The 16444-nt window shown below is 42.1% G+C and overlaps 1 protein-coding gene across 9 annotated transcripts in view; it reads left to right on the forward strand.

The window, feature by feature from the left end:
- fat1a (FAT atypical cadherin 1a) overlaps nt 1-16444 on the forward strand; it is a 67976-nt gene that overhangs the window by 42402 nt on the left and 9130 nt on the right. For all 9 annotated transcript variants that reach the window (XR_004570514.1, XM_034231529.1, XM_034231530.1 and 6 more), the window contains 12 exons: nt 561-4622; nt 5221-5417; nt 5522-5675; nt 7036-7269; nt 9773-10159; nt 10927-11141; nt 12536-12673; nt 12867-13010; nt 14073-14270; nt 14917-15510; nt 15924-16146; nt 16245-16376. Coding sequence is in view for 8 of the 9 variants with exons in the window: in XM_034231529.1 (XP_034087420.1) it covers nt 561-4622; nt 5221-5417; nt 5522-5675; nt 7036-7269; nt 9773-10159; nt 10927-11141; nt 12536-12673; nt 12867-13010; nt 14073-14270; nt 14917-15510; nt 15924-16146; nt 16245-16376 (6678 nt within the window). In the remaining variant the exon portion in view is untranslated. The remainder of the gene's footprint in view (nt 1-560; nt 4623-5220; nt 5418-5521; nt 5676-7035; nt 7270-9772; nt 10160-10926; nt 11142-12535; nt 12674-12866; nt 13011-14072; nt 14271-14916; nt 15511-15923; nt 16147-16244; nt 16377-16444) is intronic.

Genomic DNA, 16444 nt, shown 5'->3' on the forward strand with positions numbered 1-16444 from the left:
TCCCTAGTGTTTTTCTTCTCATAGCAGAAAGCTTTCATTGTAAATGAATGCAAATAAAATCAGCTCATCAAAAATGTATGAGTCATCTTGAGTCCTGCTGCCCACTGGATCTTGATCATGAATGGAATACTTTACAAAGAGTAGGAGAATATTGAAGCCTTTGTCAGGACGATCTCCAAATACGTTGGAGATTGGTAGATCCCCCCCCTTTGAATTTCCCACGATGTTTTTCTCCTACAATACGCTGTTGTATGAGAACAAGAAACATGTGGCAAATAGCTTTTTATATGAATACATACACAAATTTGACATAGCTTAGATGACTTCATGTAATAGAATTGTAGCTTGCTTTGTTTTGAGTTAAACTGACGGCTTAGGATGACTGGCTTGGAAAGAACGTTAGCATTTCTGACACTTCAGATACTTATCAACGTAATCTTTTTGATACAACACAAATCATTTACCATATATGTGTTGCATTAAATGCCAGGCCCAAAGAAAAATTACTTCAAGTGCAGCATCATCTTATATATTCTCCTTTTGTTGTCTCTTTCTTACAGGAAATGTTGCAAACTCATTTGCCATCGACCCTGTTCTTGGGACAATCAAGGTGTCCAAAGAGCTTGATCGTAACAGCAATAACCAGTTTGAACTCACCGTTAAGGCATCTGATAATGGAAACCTTTCACTGTCAACAACCACCACTGTTAACATTGCAGTAACAGTTTCTGATAATGCAGCCCCAAGATTCACCGAAAAAGAGTTCTCTGCAGAAGTTAGTGAATCAGTCAATCCAGGAAGTTTTGTGAGCTTGGTAACAGCCGACAGCCAGTCCTCTGTTTTCTATCAACTAAAAGGTGGCAACATCAACGACGCATTTGATATAAACCCTAACTCAGGGGTGATTGTGACTCAGAAAGCTTTAGATTATGAGACCACCTCCCAATACAAGCTCATCATACAGGGTACTAACATGGCAGGACTTTCCAGCAACGCAACTCTTCTGATTCACCTCAAGGATGAAAATGACAATGCTCCAATCTTTGTCCAGAAGGAATTCAAAGGATTAATTAGCGAGTCTGCCCCCATCAACAGTGTTGTCTTGACTCATGAAAACACGCCTTTTGTGATTAGGGCTTCTGATGCTGATTGCGACCGGAATGCCATGCTCATCTACCAAATTGTCGAACCTTTCGCACATAACTATTTTGCCATTGACTCAAGCACCGGAGCTGTCCGAATCACAACACCTTTGGATTATGAACAGAGGAGTGTCTTCCAGTTCACAGTCCAGGTCCATGATCTCGGAATGCCACGCCTGTTTGCAGAGACAGCAGCCAACGTAACCATTGAAGTAATTGATATAAATGACTGTCCACCAGTTTTTAGCCAAGAACTGTACGAGACAACTGTCAAAGTGCCAACCTACAAAGGGGTGGAAGTCATTAAAGTCAACGCCACAGACTCAGACTCTAAACTTATTTTCTCCATCTCAGAGGGAAATATTGGTGATAAATTTAAGATAGATCCAATCACAGGCATCATTTCTATTCAGAATGTGACACAACTCAGGAGCAGATATGAATTAAAAGTTAGGGTTTCCGATGGTAGATTTGCTGCTGTTGCTACAGTTAAGATAAATGTGAAGGAAAACAAGGAGAGTAAACTGAAGTTCACAAGGGAGTCCTTCAAAGCCTACGTCCAAGAAAACTCTTCTCAGAAGAAAACACTAGCAGCCATCGCTGTTGTTGGGAACCAGTTGAACGAGCCCTTGTTTTACAAGATTTTGAACCCTGACAGCAGATTTGAAATCAGCCGCACATCTGGGGTACTCTCAACCACTGGGATTCCATTTGATCGCGAGGCACAGGACACATTTGAAATAGTTGTTGAGGTCACCAAAGAGGACACATCTGAAGATGGGGCTCACGTTCTAGTAACTGTGACAGTGGAAGATTTAAATGACAACAAACCTATGTTTGTGAACCGACCCTATCACGCCCTGGTCCAGATGGACGCAGAGGAAGGCCAGGTCATCCGACAAGTCACAGCAGTAGACAAAGACATGGGCCCGAATGCAGTTATCCATTATTACCTGAAGGAACACCAAGAGCACTTTCAAATTACCCCATCTGGGGAAATCTCCCTAAAAAAGAAATTTGAGAAGGATTTGCTCGACACAGACTTTGTCGTTGTTGTTATGGCAAAGGATAATGGAGAGGTACCACTCTCAACAGAAGTAGAAGTGCCAATAACAGTGGTGAACAAAGCAATGCCTGTGTTTGAGAAGCCTTTTTACAGTATTGAAATACCTGAAAACATTCAATTACACACACCTGTGCTTCACGTACAGGCCAATGATTCTGAAGGCCCTCGTATTGTGTACACCATTTCTGAAGGGGATCCTTTCAAACAGTTCTCCATTGATTTCAACACAGGTGTAATTCATGTGATTCAGCCACTGGACTTTGAAACACATCCCGCCTATAAGTTAAATGTTAGAGCTACAGATTCTCTGACTGGAGCACACTCTGAAGTGTTTGTTGATATCATACTGGAAGATGTAAATGACAACGCCCCTGTGTTCCTGTTGAAGTCTTACTATGCCAATATTTCAGAGGCCTCTGTCATTGGAACATCTATATTGCAAGTTGATGCCAAAGATTATGATACTGGAAGTAACCAAGAACTATTCTTTCAACTAGTTGAAGAAAAGAGGAGGAGTTCAGATTACTTTATCATTGACCGTGACACAGGAATAATCTCTACAGCTCAAGTTCTCGATCATGAGGAGATCCAGCAGCACAAGTTGAAAGTCCGCGTTGTGGACGGCGGAGTTCCAGCCCTTTCTGGTGATGTTATTGTAACAATAGATGTTACTGACCTTAATGACAATGCTCCAATATTTACACAGCACACTTATAACACTTCTATAAGTGAATTGGCCCCACGTGGACATTTTATCACCCAAGTCCAGGCATCGGATGTTGATAGCTCCGACTTAGATAAGTTGGAGTTCTCCATATTATCCGGAAATGATGATCAGAACTTTTCCATCGACAAACACACCGGCGCCATTTTCATTTCCAACCACCGTAGGCCACATATGCAGCCTAATTACAACCTCAATGTATCAGTATCAGACGGTGTATTCAGAAACTCAGCCCTGGTCATAGTAACAGTTACTGGAGCCAACCTTCACAACCCAACTTTCTCTCAGCTGGACTATTTGGTAGAGCTTGTTGAAAACTCACCTATTGGTACCTTGGTAGCAGAAGCAAAGGCAACAGATGACGACGAAGGCATATATGGGCAAATAACATACCAGATTGTCAATGACTTTGCAAAAGACAAGTTCTCTATCAATGAAAACGGAGAGATTTTCACTCTTGAGAGCCTTGATCGTGAGAATACCATCGAAAAGGTTATTCCTATTTCTCTCACAGCTAAGGATGGGGGTGGGAAAGTGAGCTTTTCTGTAGTCAATGTCATTCTCACAGACGTCAATGACAATGCACCACAATTCAGGGCAGCTGACTACAAAGCCACTATTGCATCAGATGCCCCAAGGGGAACTTCTGTGGTTAAAATTGCTGCTTCAGACATGGATGAGGGAAGCAATGCTGACGTTGAGTATTCAATTGAAGCAGATGTTGAAAACGTTGAGGAGAACTTTGAAATTCACCCAACTTCTGGAGTCATCATAACCAAAGAGAGTCTCATTGGACTTGAAAATGAGCTCTATGCATTCTTTGTGAGGGCAAAGGATACTGGAAATCCATCCAAAGAATCTGTTGTGCAGGTTTACATCAGGATTGTAGCACCAGAGACACAAATTCCTAAATTTGCGGAAGCACAATACCGATACACAATTGCCGAAGACCTTCCCATCGGTACAGAGATTGATGTTATTCAGGCAGAAAGTAAGCAACCAGTCATTTACAGCCTTGTGAAGGGTAACACTCCCGAGAGCAATGAAGATGAGGTATTTGTTGTAGACAGAGACAGTGGGGCTTTGAAGCTTCAGAAAAGCCTAGACCATGAGACCACCAAATGGTACCAACTCACTTTGCTTTCCCAAACCCAGCATGAGAACTATGAGATTGTGTCGTCTGTAAATGTTAACATCCAGGTGAAAGACCTTAATGACAACACACCTGTCTTTGAGGCATATCCTTACGAGGCTGTCATTGTGGAAAATCTTCCAAGTGGAGCTCAAGTGATCCAAGTCAAAGCCACTGACCAAGACTCTGGAACCAACGGCCATGTTGTCTACAGCCTGGACTCAAAGCAGAACTCGCAGGAGATCTCCGAGCTGTTTGCTGTAAATAGTGAAACTGGATGGGTAACCACCTTAAAAGAGCTAGACCGTGAAAAGATGAACAAATACATAATTGCCGTCCTAGCCACAGACCAAGGCGACAAAGTCCAACACTTTAATGGCACCAAAGTGGAGGTTACAGTTGCTGATGTGAATGACAACCCACCACGCTTCACGGCAGAGATCTACAAAGGAACAGTCAGTGAAGATGACCCTCCTCCCAGTGGAGTGATCGCCATCCTCAGCACCACAGACGATGATTCTGAGGACATCAATAAACAAGTCAACTACTTCATTACAGGTGAGAGTTTATTAGGTTGTGCTTTTTTGTAAGCCCAGAGTTTACTCCCTACTACTTTGTGTAACAGTTTTCATTAACAGAGCTAAGGGTGGATTATCCATTTATGCCTCTTAATATGATGATAATATCTCATCTTTGAAACATTACACCGTACTATTATCTGTTAGGAGTCTGATTTATCATTTAATCTTCCGAAGCTCAAGGCAAATATTAAGGGTCATCATAATACAGAAAAGTATAATTATCTAAATAATGCTTTGAAATCGAATGGGGAAAAATTCTTCCTCGGGTGCTAATTAGCAAGTGTGAATAACTATGCCAAGTCTGGGTATATCAAGAAGAATCACAATGAGGCATTGGTTTGTGTACAGTTTCCTTTGTTTGCTTGTTTATAAAACAGATTTGATTTAGAAATAAGGATTTACTGTTTTAATGATATACTCCAAAGATGATTCCCGTAATAATTGATAGATTTTTTGTGGAATGTAAATTCAGGACAGAGCCTTTTGTTAGTGTCTATATAATGGCTCTGGCTGCTTTCCTGCCTCTGAGTTGTTGATGATTCTGAAGTGGTATATGTCTTTTTAACACCAAACAGGAGGGGACCCACTTGGCCAATTTGCTATCGAACACATCCAGAATGAATGGAAGGTCTCTGTCAGGAAGTCCTTGGACCGTGAAGAGAAGGACAATTATCTCCTCAACATTACTGCCAGTGATGGCATCTTTACCGCCAAAGCCGTTGTAGAGGTCAAGGTGCTGGATGCAAATGACAACAGTCCTGTTTGCGAAAAGGTAAATTACACTGTTTTCTGGACTGTTAAAATTCAGCATTTATTTGCGTTTGATGTGCCCTTGTCTTCCTAGTTCTCACTTATATTTCTCTATCCATCCCTCAGTCACTATACAGTGAGAGTGTCAGAGAGGACTCCCCTGCTGGCAGGCTCATCTTGCAGGTCTCTGCTACAGATGCTGACATCCGCTCAAACGCCCAAATCTCCTATGATCTGCAAGGAGTTGGATCTGAATTGTTTAACATTGATTCTGATACAGGTGTGTATACTGTATGTGTGCTTACAAGAATAGATGCACATGTTTATGTTTATGAATAAGAGTATTGATTTAGTGATGTTTTTAGATCACTTTTAAATAGTATTCTTTCCAGGATTATCACATTCATCCTTTTTCTCTGAAGCCTTTTTTGTCCACAATCATTGAGTTAGAAGGCTTTCCAGCTGTGTTGCAGGTTGTTTTGAAATATTAGGATGCAATATGTGAGGCACTCTTGTTAAAGTCTCTCATTAAAACACTCATGGCCCTCTGCTTCAAGCCACAAAATCAAAAAGGCAGCACTACGCAACAGCAGTCTCATATTCTACAGTCTTAGGATTTGAGAATTGCGATCCCTCTGAAATAAGTGTGTGTATCTAGTGAATCATTATTAGCTATAGTGGAGGCAAGTGTGTTTTCTTTGTGCCCAGTTGTTTTACTTATTTATTTTTAAATCAGCCAGGAACATTTCCTTGCAAGGTAGCTGAAAGACCCTTAGTGGCACTAGCACTTAAATTGAATTTATGACTGTTATACTTCTTGCCTGCAAATCAATTCTTCTGGGAGACCCGCTAAATCAGAGACTCCATCTGGCACCTCGGGAGAAAGAAATAAAAACGTTGCCAGTTAATCACCACCAACCTGTTTTTAAAAGAAATGCCAAGTTAAAAGCATGGGAGGACAACACAAACTAAGCCACATTTAAACACAACACATTAATTACAACACATCTGCTGCTGGGTAGAATCCTTAAGTAACGGCAAAATGCAGCCTCGATATGCTAAGAGACTGACACCAAGGCAACAATACCATCCAGCTGTCTTTTGGCAACGCTCAAATTTGAGTTTCAAGCAGCAGTGCTACTGTTATGGAGCGAGGATGTTTCTTTTCTTCTTCAGTTCTTACAAGTAGGATTATTGCAGATGAGAACCGCCAAGAGGCTCTGGAGTTTTCCAAAGAGGTTGTGGTAATGTTGGCTGCCTCGCCTCCCAGGATACTTCCAAGCTGCTCTTAGCTGCCAAATCTGATGGTTTCCTCCATCCCCCCCCACTCTCTCTGCCATTTTCTCGGGCTTGAATTACTTATTTATTCCCCTCTTCTCTCTTTTCAAAGCCATCAGTTGTTTGGATGTGTTTTACTTGGTTAGTAGACAGCATACAAGGGGGCCATTGTGCTTTAAGAGTATACATGGTTTTGTCTTCTACACATAAACTCCATTTCATCTTCATTGTCTTCATCTTATGACTGTTTGTAACATGAAAGGACTTTTCATTACTCTTTAAATGGAAAATGAGATCTCCCAAAAGAGTGTATGTCTTCATGTTTGTGTATTTTGCTCAAAATGGTTCTGTCTCACCTTCAGGGGAGCTGAAGACGTTACAGCCCCTCGATCGAGAGGAGCAGGTCGAGCACAGGTTCAGAGTGCGGGCGGTGGACGGAGGAGGGCGGTACTGTGAGGCTGACATCCACATCACTGTGGACGATGTCAACGACAACACGCCTCAGTTCTCATCTGAAACCTACACCATCACAGTCTTCGAGAACACAGAGACGGGCACATTCGTGGCAAAACTGCTGGCAAACGATATCGATACTGGTGAGTTTATTTGCTTGCACAGTGTAAACATGACTTTGTACTTGAGAAACTATCAGTCCATTACCACAAGAACAAATGAAATTTACACCAAGGCATGGGAATACATTTCCTACCAACGTTAGCTAAGAACAACCCCCCCATTTTCTGTTGATCCACCTCTCAAGCTCTCTTTTTTTTACACAGCTTTATGCAGCTTACAATGATAACAGGCAGATATAACACTACCATTTTTAAATGTTCCAATAATTACATAAAATATGTATGTATGTATCGACCACCCCCTCAAGTCTTTAAATGCTGAGTATCACTAACTGTCGCCCTGTATACGTAGTTTCAACATGTAAAACAATCCAAATTTGACAGGCTTACTGTGCTTACTTACCGGGAGGTCCATGACTGGACAACATTTAATATTAAAGCTATGTTTTAGATACAGTTTTGTGAGCTGTTGCTTGTCACAAATACCTTAACGTTGAAATTGCAAAATGCACACAAAGACATTACTTAGGCAAAAAAAAAAGGGTTCAACAATTTACACTTATAAAAGTTTCCTGTATCATAGTGTGAATTTTCCTCTTGGCTAAATGCTGACTCACAATAGACTGGTTATTATCTTCCCTTTATACAACTGCATTACACTAAATTGCAAGAGGGAGGGATAACAAATGTGGAATTTCATGAATGATCAACCCCCCAAATTAAAAGCTCCATTACACTCTAATGAAATTCCTCTCTCTTCGAGCTGAATTCTCAAAAGGGCTGATGCAATTTTCCATTTGCATGGTGCGAAGCCACAGGGTCACATATATTTGTCTCTGGCATCTTTACCTTTTCTGCAAGCATTGCCAACCGCTGAGTAGCTCACATGTGGGTAAGACTGGGAAGTTCAACATGCAGTCAAACAGTAATTTAAACTCCTGGAGACTTTAACAGGAAACCATTGGACCTGTCTTTCTAGATTAAACCTTTAGTTTAGCAGGAACCACTCTAACCTGTACACTGTCAGAGAATCAACGCCCTCTGTTTCCTATCCTGGGTGAACTGACAGCTCGAGATGATAGAATTGGGTCTGCTTAGAGAGAAACTTTAAATGGTGAATGGAGAGTACCGGGATTAAGAAATGTTCTCCCCCGAGACTTTGTTGGCATGGAATTTTCTTCACATTTTCAAATATCTAGGATAAGGGTACTTGAAGGAGGCTCTGAGAAAATAAGGTGCTTCCTGCAGTTTAGCCAGGGGCAATAATTATTTAGAGTTGCACTGAGTGTAGCAGAGTTCTTTTTATTTGTCTTTCTAGTATTTCTTTAGCACAACTGGTGAGTCCCAAGCAACATGTGAGGCATTCAAGAAGAATTAGACATTGTAGCTTTGACCCAGTTCAATCAGGCTTCAGTCGACTCTCAGCAGTAAACATCAACATATGAAGCCTAATGTAACCCTCCTACGAAGAGAAAATATTTGCTTTATCTTCCATCGATATTTGACTCTGGTATCTATGCAAGGACACATTCTTGGCACTGGCTGCTGTGTGCTGCTGTCTCAATAATCCACCTGCCTATTTGGCTGGAATATGTTTGTTACTTACCCACATTACTGCAGTAAGGAGTTGTGTCAGTGCAAGATCAGTGTAGAGCTAGCATGTTTGCTTTTAGCTATATAACCATGACATTGTCTTTAAAATAGGGCTGCAACTGAGAACCATTTAGCATTCTCTTTCAACTTTTAGAACGCCCATGAAAAGTGTATCCCTGTTTTATTCACCACTTACTGTATCTCAAACTCAAAGATATTAAGTTTATTATCATGTATGACAAAGAAGGGGCTGATTCATTATCCATCCATCCACTCAGCATCCCAACTCTACTTTCATATTAAACATTCCAGTCTTGAGATTATAGTGAGCATATTAGGGGACATAGCCAATTGAAATTCAGCACAATTACTTTACCACCATTAAGTAGTTGTCCCAAGGGTGATCAGACCAGATAAAAGTGATGGGAAACCATATAAGCAGGGCTCTTGTGGTAGTCTCCAACACGATAATGAGATCCACAGAGGACAGGGGCACTTACCTGATAAATGGGAATATAATAGCGTATTCCAAATGGGGGCCACCTGGAGAAAGGCATTATGATTATTATTGTGATCCGTCTCTGTCTTGTTGCTTGGAGCGTCTTGCTAGTGGGAGGACATGAGTTATGAGGATGGTATGGATTAGACGTTTACAGCTCCTGTTTATCAGAGGCTTCGTGAAAGATGGATGTGTCGGAATGAAAATAAAGGGAGACAGTTTTAATCATTCGAGAATCAATACATCAATATAAGAATCAATATGCTTGTTACGCCCTGTACTTAAAGGAGTATTTCTGTTGATGTGGCTATTCATCTTTTTCCGTGAAGATAACATTTTACTCGGCAGTATAATCGCTGAGATGAGAGAACAGGGACAGGGAGGATTGTCAAAGTCACTAAAAAAAAACCTTAATTCTCCTTTTTATCTCAGGTCTTAACAGCGACATCCTCTACTCATTGGTCGATTCCGCTGAAGGATTCTTCTCAATTGACGAGCACACCGGCGTTATGAGCCTGGAGCGCCCTCTGGACCGAGAGGTGCAGTCCACATACGAGCTGAAGGCCCGGGCCAGTGACCAGGGCTCCCCACGTCTGTCCTCTCTGTGCCACGTGCTGATCTCCGTCCTGGACATCAACGACAATCCGCCAGTCTTTGAGCACCGTGAATACATGGCTACCCTGTCTGAGGACGTGACGGTGGGCACACAGGTGCTCAGAGTGCAGGCAGCGAGCCGGGACACGGATGCTAACGGAGAGATCTCTTACGGCATCATCAGCGGAAACGAGCACGGCATGTTCAGCGTTGACCCTCGCACCGGTATGTGGTAGCAGGAAACAGATGGCTTTCTTTTCCATAATCTCTTAGCTCAGCTTTTACTGTGCTCTCTGGGTGTGGCCCTCTACTGATATTGACTGTTTTAATGAGAGATTTAATATTGATATCATGGAAATCATAGACAATTATTAATATCGGGTAAATATTCCATGGCCTCTTGAATAATTTCTGTCCTTCAGTTCTTGCTTTTTGTCGTCCCTTATAATGCCATTATATACAGTTTTGTTTATGGACTCTCTTTCTAGTAGTTTGAGTGTAATTCTCTCACAAAAAAGAGACAGAACACACAATTAAATTAATTTAAATAAGGATTGACCTAATAGCATTACTATAATTATTATTTTTTAATTCTAATTTTCTAAAGATTCAATGCCATGATTTATTTTGGCCGTGATAATCATGCTGTGGAAATCTGATATCTAACTATGCTCTTAGCTCTCTCGGGTGTGTAAAAAAAAAGTAGTATTAACTCCAATCCAATTATATTTTATATTAAATTTAAAAAAAAGAAACAAAGGATTCTTTCTGTGTTCTAGCTTCAAGCAGTAATGCATTAAGAGCAGCTGAGCAATGCATGACTTTTGAATTTCAAATGAAAGCCACTTACTAAAATACCAAGAAGCTCATTGTTTGTCGTCAAATTGATTTCCTTTTTTGGTTTTACAGATGTTTTATTTATTTAAGTATTGACGTTTAAATTCTTGTGACAGGACATCCTCTCTGACTTTCCACCGTCTCTTTGTCCTCAGGTGATGTCTTTGTGATCGAGCCGCTGGACTACGAGGTCTCCCATGAATACTACATCACCGTAGAGGCTACAGATGGTGGCTCACCGCCGCTCAGCGACATGGCCACTGTGAACATCAACCTGACCGATGTCAACGACAACACACCCGTGTTCAGCCAGGAGATCTACACCGCCGTCGTCAGTGAGGACGCCGAGCTGGGGAAGACTGTGATGGCGGTGAGAATAAACATCCCATCTTTAGGGACATGTTTAAATACAATAGTTGGTTGTTGTGGAGCAGCATCCCATAATTACTATAACGCTGCATGCAGGGCGAAAGACATTTTTCATCACTGTCTCTTTTAATTTTCCTCCAGCTAGATGTGTCAGTTTGTTCATTTACCCCGCTCACAGCCTTCCTCCTCTCTGCCCATTACTCACTGCTTACACTATCACACATCTGCACCTGTGGCAAATCACCATCTGGTGGCACAGCTAAATTAGTAACTGCTCTTCAAGCTCACTGCACCCCTGTTCTCGTGCATTATCTGACACACATGCTCAAACTGTTTAATTGAAAGGCATTTGACTCATTAAGCCTCCGTCCTAGATAAGGCAGTGTCTTCACCTTTTGCATGTTCAATTTTCTCTCCGTCTATTTCTGTCCAACCCCGCAGCACACCACCACTCCTCCTCCTCCTTTAATAAAAGACCCCTGCTTATGGCCATTTGTCTGTGTGCCTAATGTACCTGAATATAAATGATACATCTGAAAATGAGATTTTAATACGTGCTATTGTCTCATACTTGTAAATCTTCCCTGTCTGCTGATTTCCCCGGGGACCCTTTTCAATATGTGACGCTTGGTGGGTTTTAAGACTGTGTGTGATTAACTGTGTTTGTTCTGGAGGAGGATGCACAGGAGAAAGGAAAGGTTGTTAACATCTGTATGATGTTGTGATAGCCGGGCCGCAACTAATTAATATGAATCTTCTCATCATAATTTTATTCAGCTGATTATATTTTTCGATAAACAGATTATTTGTTTTGTAAATAACGAAGAAAAGTGCAGATTCCCAGAGCCCAATGTGCTGTCAGATAATCTGAGTAATTGAAGAAACTGGGACAGGAACATTTTTGGCATTTAGCTTAAAAAATTACTCAAATTATAATTTCTGTTGATCCACTAGTAATGCAGTGAAATAGTGCTTTAAAAGTAAGATTTTGAAATTAAAATGTATTTCTGTAAAATTATACATATATTATAAGTAAAAAACCTATTAGAAACCATGTGGGTGGATTTTTAATAAATCCACCCACAGTCATCATATGTTCTGTCAAATGTTGTTAAATCCTGATTGGTTCGTGGAATTAAATATAGGATCATGGTTTTTCACAGATGATTCCCACCCACTTAAGACTGATAAAGACCACTGACACAATGACAAGTGTACCCTCCCACCAATCAACCAGATGTCTTCTTAATCTGGAAGATATAATTTTGTGTCCATGCAAGAACGATCGATGATAGTATGAAGCTGGTTGAGACATTATTTTGTACAGTCTGTAACACACATGTTAACCTAACATTCACACGTTGAATTGTCATGTTGTTTTTGATTGATTTAAAGGTGATGGCAGAAGATGTCGACGGACCTTCTTTCAATCGCGTGCGCTACTTCATCGTGGACGGCAACCAGGGCAGCCCCTTCACCATCGATCCGGTCAGAGGAGAGCTTAAAGTCGCTCGCCAGCTGGACAGAGAGCGAGTAAGAAAAACAACAGATACAATGCTGAGTGTTCACATAGTTTAATACACTGTGGGGCTAATTGCACTCTATGCAGAATCCAATCAGTCATGTCAGGCCTAATAGCGAAGCTTGTTTACTGATCTCCGCTGCATTATTGCTTACAAAAGCAGCCTTGCCTATGTATGGTAATTATTCTCCCTGTGTTTCTCAGACCTCAGGTTTCACTCTGATGGTGGTTGCCTCAGACAACGGGGCCAACCCTCTCTCCAGCAGCGCCATGATCAACATCGACATCTCAGACGTCAACGACAACCCACCGCTGTTCTCCCAGGCCAACTACAGCCTCATCATCCAGGTGAGAGGGGGGGAGAGGTCAGCGAAGATGGCTGATTAAAGGTGTAGAGGATGAGAAAGAGGTCGATGGAAAGGAAGTAAGAGAGGAGGAGCAGGGGGGATTGCAGTGGACACAGAGAAAGGGATTAACAGGGAGAAATAATGGGAGACTGTGCGACTTGAATGTCAAGAAGCAAGTCGGATGTTGGAGCAAGAACAGAGGTAGGGGAGGGAGGAGGGGGAGGGAATCAAAAGACAGAGGATGCATCTTAAGTATGAGAATTAAGATAAGGGAATACATGGGATAGGCTGTGAGGCAGGAGTGATGAAGAGAGGAAATGTGCAAGATACTGAGCTATAGTCGGTTCACTGGAGAGAAGTGAAAGGGTGTTGAAATGAAAATAATTAAGCTAGATGCATTTGTAATACAGTTTAGGACATAAATCATGATTCCAAAGATAGATGATTTATTTCTAATGTTCCTTTCTGTTTATTGTGCGGAGGCGTCGCACACACAGCTCGAGTACTTACTAATGAAACATTGTTTTGCCTCAAAAGAAATCCTAACCGCCTTTATTTGACTTATTATGGATCCCCGATCAAAGTAAAGCACAAATGCACTCCTAAAAGATCAAGTAAGCAACACAAAGCACACTGTTCACAACACCAGGAGCATTAGGAGTTGTTTGAGAATAACAATGAGTTTCAGGACTTGCATTACAAGGGACAGATCTGAAGACCAATCAGGGACACACAACACGAGAGAGGAAGCCTTCCTTTTCTGAAGATAAAGTCGTCTGTTAACCTGCCCAAATCTTTGAAGCAATTATAATCAGTGTTTAGCAATGAATCAAATGATTCTGTGTGGTGGCGATCAGTCGTATTTAGTTGATTAAAATTAGAGAAGCTTATGTTTTCCCAATTTTTAGCTTTACAAATATTCAGTTATGTAATAGTCTCTGTTACGTTTCCTCTCGCACCGTGCAATTCTTACATTTTGCAAAACATTGTAGAGATGAAGAGCATCAGGTGAGCCACCTCCTCTCTCGACAAACATTACACATGCCTCTCTTGAATCCCACAGGAGAACCGACCAAAAGGCACAAGTGTTCTCCAGCTCACCGTAACCGATCGGGACGCTTCCCACAACGGCCCACCTTTCACCTTCGCCATCGTGGATGGGAATGAGGGCGATGCTTTCCACATCAATCAGCAGGGAGCTTTAGTGGCCGTGGGAGCACTGAATAGGAAAAGTACAGAACACTACCTACTGCAAGCTCAGGTGAGTCACAGCGCAGAGGAGAAACCGCAGTTGAGAGGTTGTATTGATTTAACCGTCAAGGCATAGCAACCTGATATATTTGTCTTTCTTCTATTCCCTTTTCTCTGTCATGCTCATTGATATCTCCTTACATCCCAACTCTAGTCAATGTTCGTCTCTCCATCTTTTAAACAAGTTCTAAATAAAGCTTTTAACCTTGCAAACAACTGTCTGTAAGATGCTGAAGTGGAATAGGCATACATCAAAGCTGATGCATGGGAGTAAATCTCAAAGGAGAATAACAAATCAAAGACATTTGCTTTGAGTTGGCACAATCGCATGTGTTGCTGGGTGTTGATGTGTCACTTTAGCCGAAAAAAAAAAAAAAGTGTGGGCAGATGGGATATGAAATGTAAGTGTGATGTCTTGTTACACGAGATGAACACTCACGTTTGAGTTATAGTTGTTTTTTTTAACTGATGACCATCCGTGTGAGAGTGTGCTTGATGAAATGCATGAACTGTAGATGTTTTAATATGCAGACAACCAACAGTGTCTAGATGTGGTTTAACTTATCAGTGGAAGAGCTTGATTGCCCTCTGCTGTTGGAAAAAGAAAGCTTTCAGACAAAAACTAACACTGATCATTTTCTTCTCTCCATATCCAGGTGTCAGACAGTGGCAAACCTCAGCTCCTTTCCACCGCCTTCATCAGTGTGCGAATAATCGAGGAGAGCGTCTACCCTCCTGCCATCCTTCCACTGGATATCTTTGTCACCACCGCGGGCGATGAATACCCCGGAGGTGTCCTGGGCAAGATCCACGCCACCGACCAGGACATCTACGACACCCTCTCCTACAGCCTCGCCCCTTCCTCCTCCTCATCGGACGACAGTGGAGCCCTGTTTTCAGTGTCCGCCTCCGATGGTAAAGTCATCGCCCTGCGCCCCCTCGATGTGGGTCACTACCCTCTCAACGTGACAGTGACCGACGGGCGCTTCACCATGGCGGCTGACGTCACCGTGCACGTCAGACAGGCAACACGTCAGGCTCTGGACAACTCCATTGCCGTGCGCTTTGCTAATATCGCCCCTGAGGAATTCATCGGGGACTTCTGGCGTAACTTCCAGCGGGCACTGAGGAACATCGCAGGGGTCCGGAGGAGTGAGGTGCAGCTGGTGAGCCTGCAGCCTTCAGAGCACGGAGACCTGGACGTGCTGCTGGCTTTAGAGAGGTCCGGCACCCCCTACCAATCTCAGGAGGTGAGAACGGCTATGCTAACATTTGATGGTCATTTATAGTTAATGGTACAAAATATGGCCGGGAAATGTAGTGTACAATATCGTATCATGAGACAAGATATCATAGATTTTTGATATCGTAAAATTTTAAGTATTTTCTATTTTAAAGGCTACATTACAGTACAGTGATGTAATTTCCTGAATGTAGTCATTATTTCCACTTTATTTAGACATTTTCATTGCTAAAATATCTTTCAAAATTGTTTCATAGTTATTTGACTATAAATACTGTGATATATGATTTCCTTTATACATCCCAACCCTAGTAAAGAATTGTTAAATTAATCAAATAATTATCTAGTCCAAAAAGTTTCAAAGATGTCAGTTTTTAAAGACATAAAAAAGAGAAAAGCTGATTATTCTTGTGTTTTCAGGTGGTCTTCCGTAAGCTGAACTCCTCTGCGGCTGTGATCGAGGAGATGACGGGCGTTCGGATCGTGCGGGTGGTGCAGAAGCTGTGCGCGGGGTTGGACTGCCCGTTAAGCTTCTGCGACGAGGTCATCTCCCTGGACAAGAGCACGATGTCCACATACAGCACGGCTCGCCTCAGCTTCGTCTCACCGAGACACCTGAGGACCGCCACCTGCCAGTGTGAAGGTAGGCTCATTAACCACACACAGATTTACACATTCACTGTCTGTTAGAGACGCCTGATCTGACTGGAAGTGTGTTGTGTGTTGTGTGTGTGTGTTTAGGTGGCACATGTCCCATGGTGAACAACCTGTGTGAGAACAGCCCCTGTCCTGAGGGAATGGAGTGTGTGGCAGATCCTAAAGAAGCCGTGTACAGCTGTGTGTGTCCAGAGGGCAAAAAGGGCAAGTGCTCCGGTAAGACCACCCACCTATTAATCTCTGTTTCCAGATATCGTTATCTCTTCCCTATCTCCAGCCTTTTC

This window comes from Gymnodraco acuticeps, unplaced genomic scaffold (assembly GCF_902827175.1).
Source record: "Gymnodraco acuticeps unplaced genomic scaffold, fGymAcu1.1, whole genome shotgun sequence".
NCBI classification, from domain to species: Eukaryota; Metazoa; Chordata; class Actinopteri; order Perciformes; family Bathydraconidae; genus Gymnodraco; species Gymnodraco acuticeps.